The sequence below is a fragment of the Trachypithecus francoisi genome, unplaced genomic scaffold (genome assembly GCF_009764315.1).
Source record: "Trachypithecus francoisi isolate TF-2019V2 unplaced genomic scaffold, Tfra_2.0 Lachesis_group6, whole genome shotgun sequence".
Classification (NCBI taxonomy): domain Eukaryota; kingdom Metazoa; phylum Chordata; class Mammalia; order Primates; family Cercopithecidae; genus Trachypithecus; species Trachypithecus francoisi.
In genome coordinates, this window is record NW_022681471.1 from 87418841 (window position 1) to 87433628 (window position 14788).

General features: G+C 50.3%; 1 protein-coding gene and 1 long non-coding RNA gene across 8 annotated transcripts; one reads left to right on the forward strand and one right to left on the reverse strand.

The window, feature by feature from the left end:
• Window positions 1-408: 408 nt before the first annotated feature.
• LOC117077375 lies at window positions 409-2749 on the reverse strand. The gene is made up of 2 exons (XR_004434745.1): window positions 2610-2749; window positions 409-938 (listed from the first exon to the last, which is right to left on the reverse strand). It is a non-coding gene; the product is annotated as an uncharacterized LOC117077375 (long non-coding RNA).
• Window positions 2750-2836: 87 nt separating this feature from the next.
• PORCN (porcupine O-acyltransferase) lies at window positions 2837-14745 on the forward strand. 7 transcript variants are annotated; one of them, XM_033201041.1, is made up of 16 exons: window positions 2856-2994; window positions 3314-3555; window positions 3673-3845; window positions 5180-5372; window positions 5777-5820; window positions 6216-6397; window positions 6478-6608; window positions 6723-6740; window positions 8031-8045; window positions 8144-8269; window positions 8428-8528; window positions 9620-9696; window positions 9794-9857; window positions 9964-10049; window positions 11092-11202; window positions 14323-14745. In XM_033201041.1, exons 2-16 carry the CDS (start codon window positions 3383-3385, stop codon window positions 14422-14424), a joined length of 1596 nt encoding a protein of 531 aa, XP_033056932.1. In that variant the 5' UTR covers window positions 2856-2994; window positions 3314-3382; the 3' UTR covers window positions 14425-14745. The 7 variants fall into 7 exon arrangements, with proteins under 7 accessions (XP_033056928.1, XP_033056929.1, XP_033056930.1 ...); XM_033201037.1 differs by lacking the exon at window positions 3314-3555 and having other exon boundaries at window positions 2837-2994; XM_033201040.1 differs by having other exon boundaries at window positions 3314-3845.
• The last annotated feature ends 43 nt before the right edge of the window (window positions 14746-14788 follow it).

Here is a 14788-nt window from a genome sequence, read left to right on the forward strand (position 1 = left end):
CAAGGACACTATTGACATGCCCACCAGGGTGGCTAGAACCAAAAAGTCAGATAACAAGTATTTGTGAGGATGTGGAGCAATGGAAACCTCATACTATGCTGGTAGCAATGCTAAAAAAAAAAAAAAAAAAAAAAAAAAAAACAAAGTCCTTGCTCTTAGGAAATTCATACTGAAGTATTTAGTTAAAAGGGTGTCATATCTGCAACCACTAACAAATAATTCAGAAAAATCACTGTGTATCATCAGAAAAATTTATATATATATATATACACACACACATATATTACATCTGTACATATATGGAGAGAAAAAAACCAGAAGAACAGAGACAGAGAGAGAGTAAATATGTATCATTATAAGGCTTGGCATTCTTGTCAGTCCCATAAGTGAAAAATAGTATATCATTGTTTTTAATTTGCATCTCTTTAATTATGGAGAGCTCATTTAAAACACCCCAGAAACCACAACCCAGAATGACCACAGACATCTGTTGAGTGTCCACCCTCTACTAAGCTCCAGTGATAAAAATATGAAGCACAACATCTGGTAGATGTAAAATGGTATTATATCTCACTGTTGTTTTAATTTTACATTTCCCTGAGAAGAGATTGGGTTATCTTTTCATATATTATACATATTGACCATCTCTCAAGTTTCTTCTGCTGTGAATTACCTATTTGTACCCAATGTCTATTGCCAAGTGTATTGTTTGTCCTCTTCTGACTGATTTGTAGATGTTCATTATATATCCTAAAATCTAGATCCTACTTCTTTGTGACACAGGTCAAAAGCCTAGATGGAAACAATCAAGTCCGCGAAGCCCAGGAGCACATGTGGTAAGAATCTTCCAGTTTTAAATGCCAGATCTTGCATTTGAGGGAAGTATTTCTGGTAGGTGCTGTGGGTCATTGTTGACTCAACTTGAGTGGGTTTGACAACTGAGAAAAAAATTAAAATGAAATTTAATTCATAAAATGTACATCCTGTATTCTGCTGTTAAGGAAAAGAATTGATATTTGTGCATCTGGTCTAAGCTATTATTCCTCATATATACATATTCCTACCGTATTAAATATTTTTTGTTTGTAATACATGAATACTAATTTATGAGCTAGATGCCACTTAACTTCATGTTGAATAGAGAGAAAACATACATTTCTCTTCAATTACCATTGGTGTTTCCCAGCAAAAAACTGCAAACCCCACTCTTTTGTTTAACAGAAAAGGACACTGGAGACGGGTGAGTGGACATGACTTGCCCAGCTCCATACAGGCCATTGTTAATCTGATTAAATTCTGTTTCAGTTGGCTGCCCAGGTCAGGGTGGAGTCCAGCTTGACCTGGGCTTCCTTCTCCCTTCCATGTCACAGCTAAGCATGCAGTGCAGTAAGTGCCCAGTAAGTGCTCTTTTGGAAAAATAGGCCCTTCAACAGCCTAGGTACAAAGTGGAATGCCTAGAAACTGCAGCAGTAGGGTAGGTAGAAGGTGGGTGCTACATAAATCTTTAGTGTTGGTGCAGATAGAGTTGCAGATGGGGCCAGTGTAAGTGCTTTCTTCTTTATTTATTTATTTAGAGAAGGAATTTTGCTTTTGTTTGTTTGTTTATTTTGGAGAAGGAGTTTTGCTCTTGTCGCCCAGGCTGGAGTGCAATGGCGTGATCTCGGCTCACTGCAACCTCCACCTCCTGGGTTCAAGCGGTTCTTCTTGCCTCAGCCTCCAGAGTAGCTGGGATTACAGGTGCCTGCCACGACGCCCAGCTAATTTTTTTGTATTTTTAGTAGAGACAGGGTCTCGCCATATTGGCCAGCCTGGTCTCGAACTCATGACCTCAGGTGATCCATCCACCTCGGCCTCCCAAAGTGCTGGGTTACAAGCGTGAGCCACCACGCCCAGTCTTTATTTATTTATTTATTTATTTTGAGACGGAGTTTCGCTTTTGTAGCCCACAATGGCGCGATCTCGGCTCACTGCAACCTCCGCCTCCCGATTCTCCTGCCTTAGCCTCCCGAGTAGCTGGGATTACAAACGTGTGCCACCACGCCAGGCTAATTTTTGTATTTTTAGTAGCGACAGGGTTTCACCATGTTGGCCAGGCTGGTCTCGAACTCCTGACCTCAAGCGATCCTCCTACCCTTGGCCTCCCAAAGTGCTGGGATTATAGGAGTGAGCCACCAAGCCTGGCCCTTAAGAGCTTTATAAATGGCCCCCCTTTTAAGTGCTCCATACTAGCCTCCCTCTAGTTCACAGAGAACATTTACTAGTCGCTGGGGTCACCTTCGAAGCAAAGAGTCTGCTGGGGAATTAAGCATGCAAATCACTTCTCAACGACGACAGGCCAAGTGTTCACAACTCGTCCCCAGGGGAAGCACAGGAGCCTAATTTGTGTTCCTAGGTGACACAGTCATTACTTATAAATGTTCCTGGCCGGTCCCAGGAGGTGGGGACGGTTGGGAGTTACTTCGGTTCTTTCAAAGGTTGGGGAAGGAGAGATCTCGGTTTGTTTTCCCATCTGTGAAACGGGGACACCACGGTATTTAGAGGACTTGCGCGGGTGACTATTTCGGGGTGCAACGGCTTCCCTCCTCCCACCCCCATCCTTCCCTTCTCACTTCCAAGGCTTGGAAATTTGGAGATTCGGAAGTTTGTTCTTGGATGGCCAGAAATCCTCCAGATGCAAACGGTCTGGGGCTGGAACCGCCACAGGCCGGAAAGGTGCGGGCGTGAACGTCCTGCGCGCCGACGTCCCCCCGCGCCCGGCTCCCCTCAATCCTCCTGCTCCCCTCCTCCGCGTCCCCGTCCCCGCCCCCCTCCCGCTCTCCCATTGGCCGAGCCGGCGGCCGGGCCGCCCCGGGATTTAAAGGGCCCGCTCGCCGCGCCGCCCTGGGAGCCGCTGCTGGTCCCGGCCTTGCGGCCTGCGGGGGAGGCTGCCCGGAGGAGGCAGCGGCGGCGGCAGCGCGTCCTCGGTCCCCAGGACCACGGCTTCTTTCCTGCCAGGTAGGTCGCCAGTAGTGCGCACGCGGCTCCCCAGCTCCCATCCCTGAGCCGGCCTCCCCGGGTGGATCTGTAGCGCGAGTGCTAGGACCCCCTCCCCATCACCTTTCCGACTCTCCCTCCGGCTATGTCCCCTGCCACCACCTCCTTGCAGCCCCCGGACCTGGGCAGGACTTTGTTGGCGGCCTCTCGCCGGGTGAGGATGAGATGAGGCGCGCGGAGGATACAGGACAAACCCCCGCCCCGCGCCGCCGCATCCATACAAGGAGAGATGCACACGGCCCCCAAGTGTCACAGAATCCCCTCTCTGCCCTCCACTCAGAGCGACTCTACCTTGGAAACCAGGGATTCCCCTTCCCGTCGCCCGCCCCATTTGATATATGGGCCTGAAATGTATGCCATCCCATCACCATCGGACTGGACTGTTCACAGCATTGGAGAGACAGAGGTCCTTCATTCACTCCAGGTCACAGGCTGTGCGTGTGCATGCCGAACACTCACATGCACACAGCTGGTGGCTCAGTCTGATGTACCTGACTTCTCACACCCTCCCCCAGTCCTCCAGTACGTGCCTCTACATGGGTTGGGCAGCCCCAAACTGAAATGTGAGTGTCGGAGTCCATCCCTTAAGCGAGGTCTGCCCCACGGACACCCGCACCCTCTGTGTCCCTGCTTTGACAGATCTATCCGTCTGGCCATCCATCCGTGGGGGTCCGCAATGGCCACCTTCAGCCGCCAGGAATTTTTCCAGCAGCTACTGCAAGGCTGTCTCCTGCCTACTGCCCAGCAGGGCCTTGACCAGATCTGGCTGCTCCTTGCCATCTGCCTCGCCTGCCGCCTCCTCTGGAGGCTCGGTAAGTGCCTGCCATACGGTGCGCCACCATGCCAGGCCATATCAGACCTCCCACATTCATCCATATCGAGCCACACCTTACCCTGCCACATCCTGCCAGGCCCCAGCATGTCCAAGCTGGGCCCCAACATGTTCAGCCCCACCACATCCCACCAGCCAAACCCCATTCCACCATACTGCATCCTACTATGCCAGCCACCCCATGCCACGCCACACCGAGCCACATCCTGCCATGCCAAGCCATGCCCTTCAGTATTCCTGGGTTCTGGGATTCTGAAAAGCTGAGATTCTTGGATCTTGGGATTCTGAAATGTCTACATCCCAAGGTTATAAGACATTGCCATGCTGATGTCACAGGGTTATGGAATCCCAAAGTACTGTGATTACAGGGTTTGGAGATTCTGACAATTTGAAATTCTCACATTCTAGACTTCTGAAATGTTGGCGTTTGTGGATTTCTATAATCAGGGCATGATGCATTTTCTGGATTCTAGGATTCTGAAATGTTTCCACAGTCATAGCAGGCCTGTATCTTAATGAAAGATTCCAAGTCCCCAAGATTCCTATAGGAGGCAGAGATTTCTGGAAATCTGAGATCCGAAGGTTCTACACTTTCTTTTTTCTTTTCTTTCTTTTTTTTTTAATGGATGTTCTATTTTTTCCCAGGTTTATTATTTTGAAATATTTCAAAGCTACTGAAATGTTGAAAAAATAGTACAATGAGCACCCACGTATGCATCACCAGATTCTCTGTCAACATCTTGCCACATTAGCTGGCTCTATCTATCTATCTATCTATCTATCCATCCATCTATCTATCTATCATCTTCCTGAATTCCTTGAATATCCTGCTGACATCATGACACTGTACCTCACATCCTTCAGTGTGTGGCCCCTGAGAACAAGGACATCATCCCCCACAAACACATCCTCCACCATCACCCCCCAAGACATTGAATCTGGATACAATAATGTTATCCTATATAAATTGATATCTGAATTTCTTCCAGGGTCCCCCAAATGCCCTTTACAGATGTTTCTTTTCTTTAAACCCAGGCCCTGCCACCCTCTCCAGCTCCCCAACACCTGCTTTGGCCCCTCCAATCCCACTACATTCCAGCCTGAAGGCCTTTGCCCTGGCTATGCCCTCTGCCCAGGTCATCCTCCCCTTCCTACCAGCCCACCAACCTTCTCTTTCTTGTTCTCCCTCTCTCCCTCCCTCCCTCCCTCCCTCCCTCCCTCCCTTCCTCCTTTCCTCCCTTCCTCCCTTCCTCCCACTCCCTCTCTCTCTCTTTCTCGTTCTTTCTCTCCCTTCTTTCTCCCTTTCACCCAAAGGGTTGCCATCCTACCTGAAGCATGCAAGCACCGTGGCAGGCGGGTTCTTCAGCCTCTACCACTTCTTCCAGCTGCACATGGTTTGGGTCGTGCTGCTCAGCCTCCTGTGCTACCTCGTGCTGTTCCTCTGCCGACATTCCTCCCATCGAGGCGTCTTCCTCTCTGTCACCATCCTCATCTACCTACTCATGGGGTATGAGTGTGCATCCTTATCCACACTGTTGGCTGAAGTGCGTGGGTGGGTCCCCAGGCCCCTGATGAAGTTGTCCAAGTCAGGGAGGGTGGTGAGATTCCCCGGAGAAACAAGGGAGTCTGGGAGAATCATTTGCCTATGAGGAGAAACAGAACAGGGTAGGGTGTGGAGTGTCCCTGGAGAAGGGAATCTGGGAGATTTGTCCTTTCACAGGACTGTAAGGGACAGGTTGGGCATGGGCTCCCCCTGGAGGAGGAAGCCTGGGAGAATTTTTCTGCCGTGAGACTGTTGTAGGATAGGAGGAGGCAGAACCCTCTGGGCACCTTGGTCCCCTCTTCCCCTGTCCCCTGTGGTCTCAGAGGCCATGAGTGTCATGGGACCAAGACCAGCACCTTTTTCCTCAGTGAGATGCACATGGTAGACACCGTGACATGGCACAAGATGCGAGGTAGGTAGCCCTGCCCCTGCCCCCTCACCTGCCCAACCCCCCTGCCCCACTCCGTGTCTCCTAACTGCCCCCACCCTGCGCCTTTCCTCCCCTGCTTTTCTCCCTCACCTGCCCACCCCACTGGACATGCAGACCTCACATTACCCTCGGGTCCATGTCTCTTTCCACTGTGCATTTTCCCGAAGTCTGTCTGTCTCGTGTCATGTACGTGCCTGACTCTCTAGAGTAAGGGCATCTATCTGTCCTGGGCTTCCTTGCCCACCTGCCTATCTGTCCCATGCCCACCTATCCATCCCTGTGCCCCCTTTTCCTACCACATCTCACCTGATGCACCTGCTCCCTGCCATGCTGATCTGCTCTCTGCCCATCCACTTGACCATGGGCACCACACATAGGGGCCCAGATGATTGTGGCCATGAAAGCAGTGTCTCTGGGCTTTGACCTGGACCGGGGCGAGGTGGGTGCGGTGCCCTCGCCGGTGGAGTTCATGGGCTACCTCTACTTCGTGGGCACCATCGTGTTCGGGCCCTGGATATCCTTCCACAGCTACCTACAAGCTGTCCAAGGCCACCCACTGGTGAGGTCCTGAGTGGATGGGTGGGCAGGGACTGTGGGAGCCACCCTGGGGCAGCACTCATGGAGCCTTGATCCCTACAGAGCCGCCGATGGCTGCAGAAGGTGGCCCGGAGCCTGGCACTGGCCCTGCTGTGCCTTGTGCTGTCCACTTGCGTGGGCCCCTACCTCTTCCCATACTTCATCCCCCTCGATGGTGACCGCCTCCTTCGCAAGTGAGCACAGCCTTCGAGCCCCTGCCCAGCAATGAGGGGGTTGGGTAGGGACCCACGGTTTCCCCAGTTCTGAGCCTGTCTCTTAATGCTTCTTTCTGTCTTCTGTTACTACAGCAAGAAACGCAAAGCCAGGTAAATGAGGGCAGGTGTGAGGGTGCGTGGAGTGGGGCTGACGTGAGTGGGGGCAGAGCCCATGACCAATGGGTTCTGTGTGTCCAAGTGTGTCTGACCGTCAACTCCATGACTAGACAGAGACTGTGGCTGGCTGGCTGGCTGACCAAGCTTGGCTCTGTGACTCTGTATGACTGACACTCTAACACATACTATGTGTCTGGCTGTCCATCTGTTTAGCTGTCTTGCTGTTAGAAGCGAGTCACATAACTGTCATGGAGAGTGACAAGTGTGTGTTCGTTGGGTGACTTTAAACTGTCAGTGACTCTGGCTAGGGATATGTATGGGTTGTTTGTCTATTGGCCACTGACCCCCAGAATGTAAGCCTGTGAGTGGCTGTCTGGCTGTGCCATCGTCAATGATAGGGTGCGTGGCTGTCATTGGATAAGATAAATCTGTGTTGATGATTCTGATTTTTTGTAGCTTTGGCCAGGAGTGGGTCTGGCTGTGGCTTGTCATATGCCTGTCTGTGGAGTTCATGGGCTACCTCTGCCTGTGTATCTGCCTTGCCTGATGGCTTGGTGTTGTCTAGCTGAGGGGTTGTACCTGACTCTGGTCTGTGCCTGCCTGCAGGACTGACTGCCTCTGGTTTGACTATAGGGTTTGATCGGGCTCTTTGGTTGTATGGCCCCTGCCCCACTCCCTGACTGCTGTTTAGATCTAATGCCAAATGAGTCTCCAAAAGGTCAAGTGACTTGACCAGTGTCACCCAGCTAAGCAGCCAGGCATGAATCCCAGGCCTAACTTCAGAACCTATACTTTTTCCAACGCAAGATGCTGCCTGTTTTTGACCATGTCTGATTGCAACTAGTAGGGGGTGTGTGTGTGCATAGCAGGGTGTTTGATGTTCTCTGTGCCCAGCTCAGGGATTTTTGGCTGTCCTATGGTCACTGAGTCAGGTTAGAGCACTGCAAGGCTGGGAGTCTGATATTTGTGTCTGGCTGTTAGAGGGTGCGGGTCTGTGAAGTCGGGCCTCTGATGGTGGCTGGCTTTGGCCGTCTGGCCATGTGAGCCTGCCACATTATAGGACATATTATAAGACATGCCATATTATAGGACTGCTCATGCATCCGTTTGAGCCACATAAGACTAACTGCCTGAGGATGGATGTCTGTGTGTGACTATCATAGTTCACCTTTTTTGAGGTTACATTTCGTCTGTCTTGTCTGAACAATTCAGACCAGCCTCCAGGGCCTCTCTGACTCTCTTTTCTTTCTTCTCTGCTGCCTTCCTGACCCCTGGGGGCCCTAGGGGCACCATGGTAAGGTGAGTCTACAGAGCGGGGCCCAGGATGCTGACATGTGGTGGGGTATCATGTTGGGACCTGAACGTGATGCCTCTCACCCCTGCCCCTTTCTCCCCAGGTGGCTGCGAGCCTACGAGAGTGCTGTCTCCTTCCACTTCAGCAACTATTTTGTGGGCTTTCTGTCCGAGGCCACAGCCACGTTGGCGGGGGCTGGCTTTACCGAGGAGAAGGATCACCTGGAATGGTGGGAGGGCTTGGGGACCCCCTCTCCCACAGGGTGCTGCCTAGAGGAGCTGCAGGGAGGAGGGCGGGTGCTCCCAGGGAGGGAACAGCCAAGACAGAAGTGTGGTGGTCAGATGAGTTGAGATCCCAAATGGATGTGCATATCTCTTCTGCCAACAGGGACCTGACGGTGTCTAAGCCATTGAATGTGGAGCTGCCTCGGTCAATGGTGGAAGTTGTCACAAGCTGGAACCTGCCTATGTCTTATTGGCTAAATAACTGTAAGTCACCAAGTCACCACTCCAGCTATGTTGGTAATCCAGGCCCTTTCATACATTCATACAACATTTACTGAGCACCTTCCGTGTGCTAGGCACCCAAAATCCCTACCCTTGTGGAGCTGCAGTTCTCCTGGGGGGCAGATGATAAATAAGAGGAAAAAAAAATACATAATAGCTCAGGTGTTGATAAGTGCTATGGTTAAAAAAAAAAAAAAGGTAAAGCAGGTAAAGGTGATCCAGGAGTGCTGGCAGGAGATAGGAGTGGGGAGGGTGGGGTATTGCAATTGTAAAAAATTAGCCAGGGCAAGTCTTCCCAAGGAGGTGACATTGGAGCAAAGATGCAAGGCAGGTGAGGGAGCAGGGAGTGCAGATACATGGGGGAGGAATGTAGCAGATGCGGGAATAGCAGGTGCAAAGGTCCTGAGGTGGGAACTTGCTTGGTGCATGGGGAACAGCAAGAAAGCCAGCAGGGGCAGGAGCAGAGTGAGCCAGGGGCCAGTGGCAGGCAGTGAGGTCAGGGAGGGCCTGGAGGGTCTCGTGGGCCACGGAGAGGACTTTGGCTTTTTCTTTGAGAGAGATGAGCGCCACGGCAGGGCTCCAAGCTGAGGAGGGCCTGGGCTGACTCAGGTTGCAACAGGATCCCTCTGGCTGCTGTGAGGACAGACTGAGGGGAGGGGGCAAGGATGCAGCGGTGAGGAGGCCACTGCCATCACCAGGCCAGTGATGGTGGTGGTGGCAGTGGATGTGGAGAGGAGAGCTCAGATTCTGGCATATTCTGAAGGTGGAACTCACACGATTTGCTGAATTTGGATGTGGGAGTTTGGGGAGGGCAAATCAAGGGTAATTCCCAGGGTTTTGCCCTGAGGAACTGGAAGGGTGGAGTTGACATTGACTGAACGTGATGAGACTGGGAGGAGCAGGCTCGGGGGAAGATCAGGAGCGGGGCTTTGGGCATGTGAAGTTTGAGGCCATCTAAGGACTTTATCCTGGGGGCTCCAACAGGTTGTGGGTATTCTCATCCTGCCGATGGCCTTCCAGGAGGGGCTGGGGGACTCTCAGGAGAATTTTGTCCCACATTTCTTCCCCTCCAGATGTTTTCAAGAATGCTCTCCGCCTGGGGACCTTCTCAGCTGTGCTGGTCACCTATGCAGCCAGCGCCCTCCTACATGTGAGCAGGGTGGAGCAGGATCAGGGTGGAAGCTGGGTGGGGGCGGGTGGCAGGGCCTCTTCCTCACTCATTCCATTGTCCCCTGCACTCCCCCCAGGGCTTCAGCTTCCACCTGGCTGCAGTCCTGCTATCCCTGGCTTTTATCACTTATGTGGAGCATGGTGAGTGCAGGGCCCAGCCCAGCTGATGGATAGAAAGTTGGTCGGGGGCTGGAGCCAGCCTCCCCTGAGGCTAACCTGACCCCCTTACCTCTCCCCACCACCCCAGTCCTCCGGAAGCGCCTGGCTCGGATCCTCAGTGCCTGTGTCTTGTCAAAGCGGTGCCCGCCAGACTGTTCACACCAGCATCGCTTGGTGAGGGTTCAGCCTGGGCAACCTTGTGCCCAACACTCCCCGTCAAAAATGTTCCTTCTGTCTCTACCTTGTATCTGTCTCAGGGTGCCCAACTTCTTCTTTTGGTGCCTGAGCCATCCCCATAACCTCTCCTCTATTCGCTAGCATCTGTTTCCCTAACAGGCATTTATTGAGCATCTGCTGTATACACACTGGCATTTGTTTCCCCCAATGAACATCTGTTGAGTGCCTGTTGGTGCTCTAGGTGCTGGAGACACTGTGAACGAAACAGACCGAAGTCCCAGCACTATGGGACGAGCATTTTAACCGGGCAGACAGTAGATATAAAATGAGTCAGTAAAGTCTAATAATAGTGTGTCAGATTGCAAGTAGTGCTAAGGAGAAAATGCGTAGGGAAAAGGTGATTCCTTTATGGGGGTGATTTCCATTTGAAATAGGGAGGTCAATAAGCCTCCCTGGTGAGGTGACGTTTGAGGCCTTTAACCGAAGGAGGTGAGGGGGGAAACGTTCCAGGCAGAGGGACACCCAGTGGAAAGGCCCTGAGGTAGGAGAGGGCCTGGAATCTTTGAGAAATAGCAAGGCAGCCATGTGGCTTGAGCAGAAGTAAGGTGGGGAGGGAAGATGGGTGGGAGACATGGGCCCGCTAGGTCATGGTGGGGATTTGGTTTGGTTTGGTTTTGTGTTTTTCATTCTGTTTGCAATAAGAAGTACAGACAACCTCATATTTGTCTCCCACCCGACTCCCGTTCATTACTATAAAGCCCCGACTCAAAGCCCTGCCACTCTTCCTCCTCAGCCTGGAGACTCGAACCTCCCCCAACCCAGGATGCCCTCACTGTGAACAGTACCCTCATCCTTGGATGCCTCTGTACTCCCATAGGAGGCTCCCTGAACCATCTCTTCCCTATCTCAGGGGGTACCCTGGCATTCTCAGTCCTGGAACCCACTGTACCCTGTGTGTCCCCTGGGCTCCCCCACGAAGGAGGAGGTGGGACACAGTGAGTAAGTCCAGTTGCCAAGTATATCCATCTGTCCCCCACAGGGCCTGGGGGTGCGAGCCTTAAATTTGCTCTTTGGAGCCCTGGCCATCTTCCACCTGGCCTACCTGGGCTCCCTGTTTGATGTCGATGTGGACGACACCACAGAGGAGCAGGTGAGGTGGGGCCCTGGGCTGTGTGGTTAACCAAGGGTGGCGCTACCTGGCAGGGGGAAACCATGAGGACAAAGGCTGGGGAGCTGAGGCCTGAACTCCTCAGACTGTGCTGCTTTGCCTGGGCAGCCAGTGCTCCTTGGTCCTTTCCCACAGTCCCTCTGCTTGAGTCACACTATTAGGTCTTTTATTTGGCTGAAGTATGCAAAATATGTTTATTTATTTTACTTATAAAATTACTTTTAGGCTGGGCATGGTGGCTCATGCCTGTAATCCCAGCACTTTGGGAGGCCGTGGCAGACGGATTACTTGAGGTCAAGAGTTCAAGATCAGCCTGGCCAACCTTTTGAAACCCTGTCTCTACCAAAAATGTAAAAAATTAGCCAGGCGTGATGGTGCGCACCTGTAATTCCAGCTACTCAGGAGGCTGAGGCAGGATAATCACTTGAACCCAGGAGGCGGAGGTTGCAGTGAGCCCATGCCACTGCACTCCAGCCTGGGCAACAGAGCGAGACTCTGTCTCAAAAAAAAAAAAATTCATTTTATAGAGATGGAGTGGAAAATCCAGGTTTTACTTGTGTTAATTATTTCACTTCATTATCGTTTAGGTAGAATTTGCAAGACTTCTTATTTATTTATTTATTTATTTATTTTATTTATTTTTTTTTTTGAGACAAGGTTTGTCACCAGGCTAAAGTGCAGTGGCGTGATCACAGCCCACTGCAGCCTCACATTCCTGGGCTCAAGCCATCCTTCTGCCTCAACCTCCTGAGTAGTTGGGACTACAGGTGCATGACACTAAGCCCGGCTAATGTTTTTTTAATTTTTTTGTAGAGACAGTGTCTCCCTATGTTGCCCAGGCTGGTCTTGAACTCCTAGGCTCAAGCAATCCCCCTGCCTCAATCTCCCAAAGTGTTAGGATAACAGGCATGAGCACCCTGTTTTATTTAATTAATATATATATATTATTATTATTATTATTTTAGATGGAGTCTTGCTCTTGTTGCCCAGGCTGGAGTGCAATGGTGCGATCTCGGCTCACTGCAACCTCCACCTCCTGGGTTCAAGCAATTCTCCTGCCTCAGCCTCCTGAGTAGCTGGGATTACAGGCATGTGCCACCATGCTGGGCTAATTTTTGTACTTTTAATAGAGACGGGATTTCGTCATGTTGGCCAGGCTGGTCTTGAACTCCTGGCCTCAGGTGATCCGCCCACCTCAGCCTCCCAAAGTGCCGGGATTACAGGCGTGAGCCACCACGCCCGGCCAAGAAATATATATTTTATTTTACTTAGGTTGAGTGTACAAACCCTGGATTCTGCATTTTAAAAATTTTTCATTAAAATGTATGCACTATTTTTGTTCATGTTGAGTATGCAAATTCCAGATTTTACTCCTTTTTAAATTTAAAAATAACATTTATTCATATGGCTCTTGCAGAATCTAGGTTTTTGCTTCTCTTTTAGTTAGGTTTCAGTTGAAAACAAAACTTTATGTTTTTTGACATTGAAAAGGTTTTTAATTCAGGTTAAGTGTGCAAAATCTGGGATTTGCTTTTTTTTTTTTTTTTTTGAGACACGGTCTCACTGTGTCACCCAGGCACCCAGGCTGAAGTGCCGTGGCACAATCATAGCTCACTGCAGCCTCAAACTCCCAGGCTCGAGCAATCCACCCATCTCAGCCTCCCAGGTAGCTGGGACTAGAGATGCATGACACCACACCTGGCTTTTTGCTTCTTTTTAAATAAAGTTTTTGTTTTGTTTTCATTAAAATATTTTAAATAGTGAATGCCTATCACATGGTTCAAAAACCAACAGTATTCAAGATATTCAAGAAAAGACTTATTCCCACCCTCTGCCCGCTACCTCTTACAGATTACATGGTGAGACGGGGTTTCACCATGTTGGCCAGGCTGGTCTCAAACTCCTGACCTCAGGTAATCCACCTGCCTTGACCTCCCAAAGTGCTGGGATTACAGGCGTGAGCCACCACACCGAGCCCACTTTTATCCTTTTATTAAAATATCTTTCCAAAATTTAAACATATCAAACAAATATAAAAATATATTTTAATTCTACCCCCTCGCCAGTTTTTACCCTAAAGATAACACACAAATGATACTGTTCTGCAATTTTTGAAAATCTTCCACATCAGAATATAGTGTCCTCATTCATTTTTTCCACTATGAGGAAGTGACAGAGTTTAATTTTTCTCTTATTGGTGAACATCAGGTGATTTCTAGTCCTTTCCTATTGCAAGTGAGGCTGCAGCAGGAACTCTGTACCCATGTGGATCCACATAGGTGCAGACAGATCTGTAGGATCTGTTTCTGATAGTCTCAATGGAGTAGTACTTTTGTGCTCTCCCACCAGCAATGTCTGAACGTGCCTCCTGTCCCACCAGTACAGAGTGCCTCTCAAGCTTCCTGGATATGTTTGCCACTTCAATAAAGAAGAAGATGGCTGGGTGGGGTGGCTCATGCCTGTAATCCCAGCACTTTGGGACGCCCAGGAGGGCAGATCACTTGAGGTCAGGAGTTCGAGACCAGCCTGACCAACATGGTGAAACCCCATCTCTACTAAAAGTACAAAAATTAGCTGGGCATGGTGGTGCAGCATCTGTAATCCCAGCTACTCAGGAGGCTGAGGCAGGAGAATCGCTTCAACCCGGGAGGTAGAGGTTGCAGTGAGCTGAGATCGTGCCACTGTACTCCAGCCTGGGTGACAGAATGAGACCCTGTCTCAAAAAGAAACTAAATAAAATGAGGAAGATTATGAATGAGGCTGAGCATCTTTTCATATGTTTAAGAGCCATTTGTTTTTCCTTTACTGGAATGACCTATTATTTCACCTTCTCTGGCAATTTTTCTTTCCAAAAAATTGATTTTTAGGAGCTCTTTATATATTAGGGAGATAACAGGTCAGAGAATGGGATCACTTTGTTTTTAAAATGATTTTTAAAGAAGAAGACAAAAACTATATCTGGTCACCTTTCATATGTACCTAGGCCCTTCTGTAGGGCCTCACCTAGAACAGTCACAGAAATGTCCTTGGGCAAAGGCTGGGTTTTCCTGAGAACTTCTTTGTCCTTGTTAAGTGGGACCATCACCTCTTTCTCTCCCACAGGGCTATGGCATGGCATACACTGTCCACAAGTGGTCAGAGCTCAGCTGGGCCAGTCACTGGGTCACTTTTGGATGCTGGATCTTCTACCGTCTCATAGGCTGAGGCACATCTGTGGACCCTCATAACCCTCTTAAGACCCCTCTCAGGGTGCCACTGATGGGGGATGAGGGAAGGCCCTCTCTCTACTCCCTGACCCCCTCCATCCTTGACCCCCAACACCTCAACACACACACACACACACAAATCACACCATTTCCATGCCTGTCAATCCCCACCCCACCACAAGGCGGGAAGGGGGTGGTCCCTGTTGGGGCCTAGGGGTGGGGGATGCTTGGGGAAACAGAATGGGGAGATCCAGGGCCTCCTCACCTTCCTTCTTCCTTTTTATACAATTTGTTATTGTCAAATAAAAGTAGGAAATATACAGTAGGCTTCTTCTTCACTGCTCAGAGACGAATAGGAGTGA

Excerpts from the sequence above, each read along its gene's own strand:
- PORCN (XM_033201040.1), top strand. The coding sequence starts at position 3,383 with ATGTATGCCATCCCATCACCATCGGACTGGACTGTTCACAGCATTGGA. Across the intron at positions 8,270-8,427 it reads GAGAAGGATCACCTGGAATG|GGACCTGACGGTGTCTAAGC; the intron begins GTGGGAGGGCTT and ends TTCTGCCAACAG. Across the intron at positions 9,858-9,963 it reads TATCACTTATGTGGAGCATG|TCCTCCGGAAGCGCCTGGCT; the intron begins GTGAGTGCAGGG and ends CCACCACCCCAG.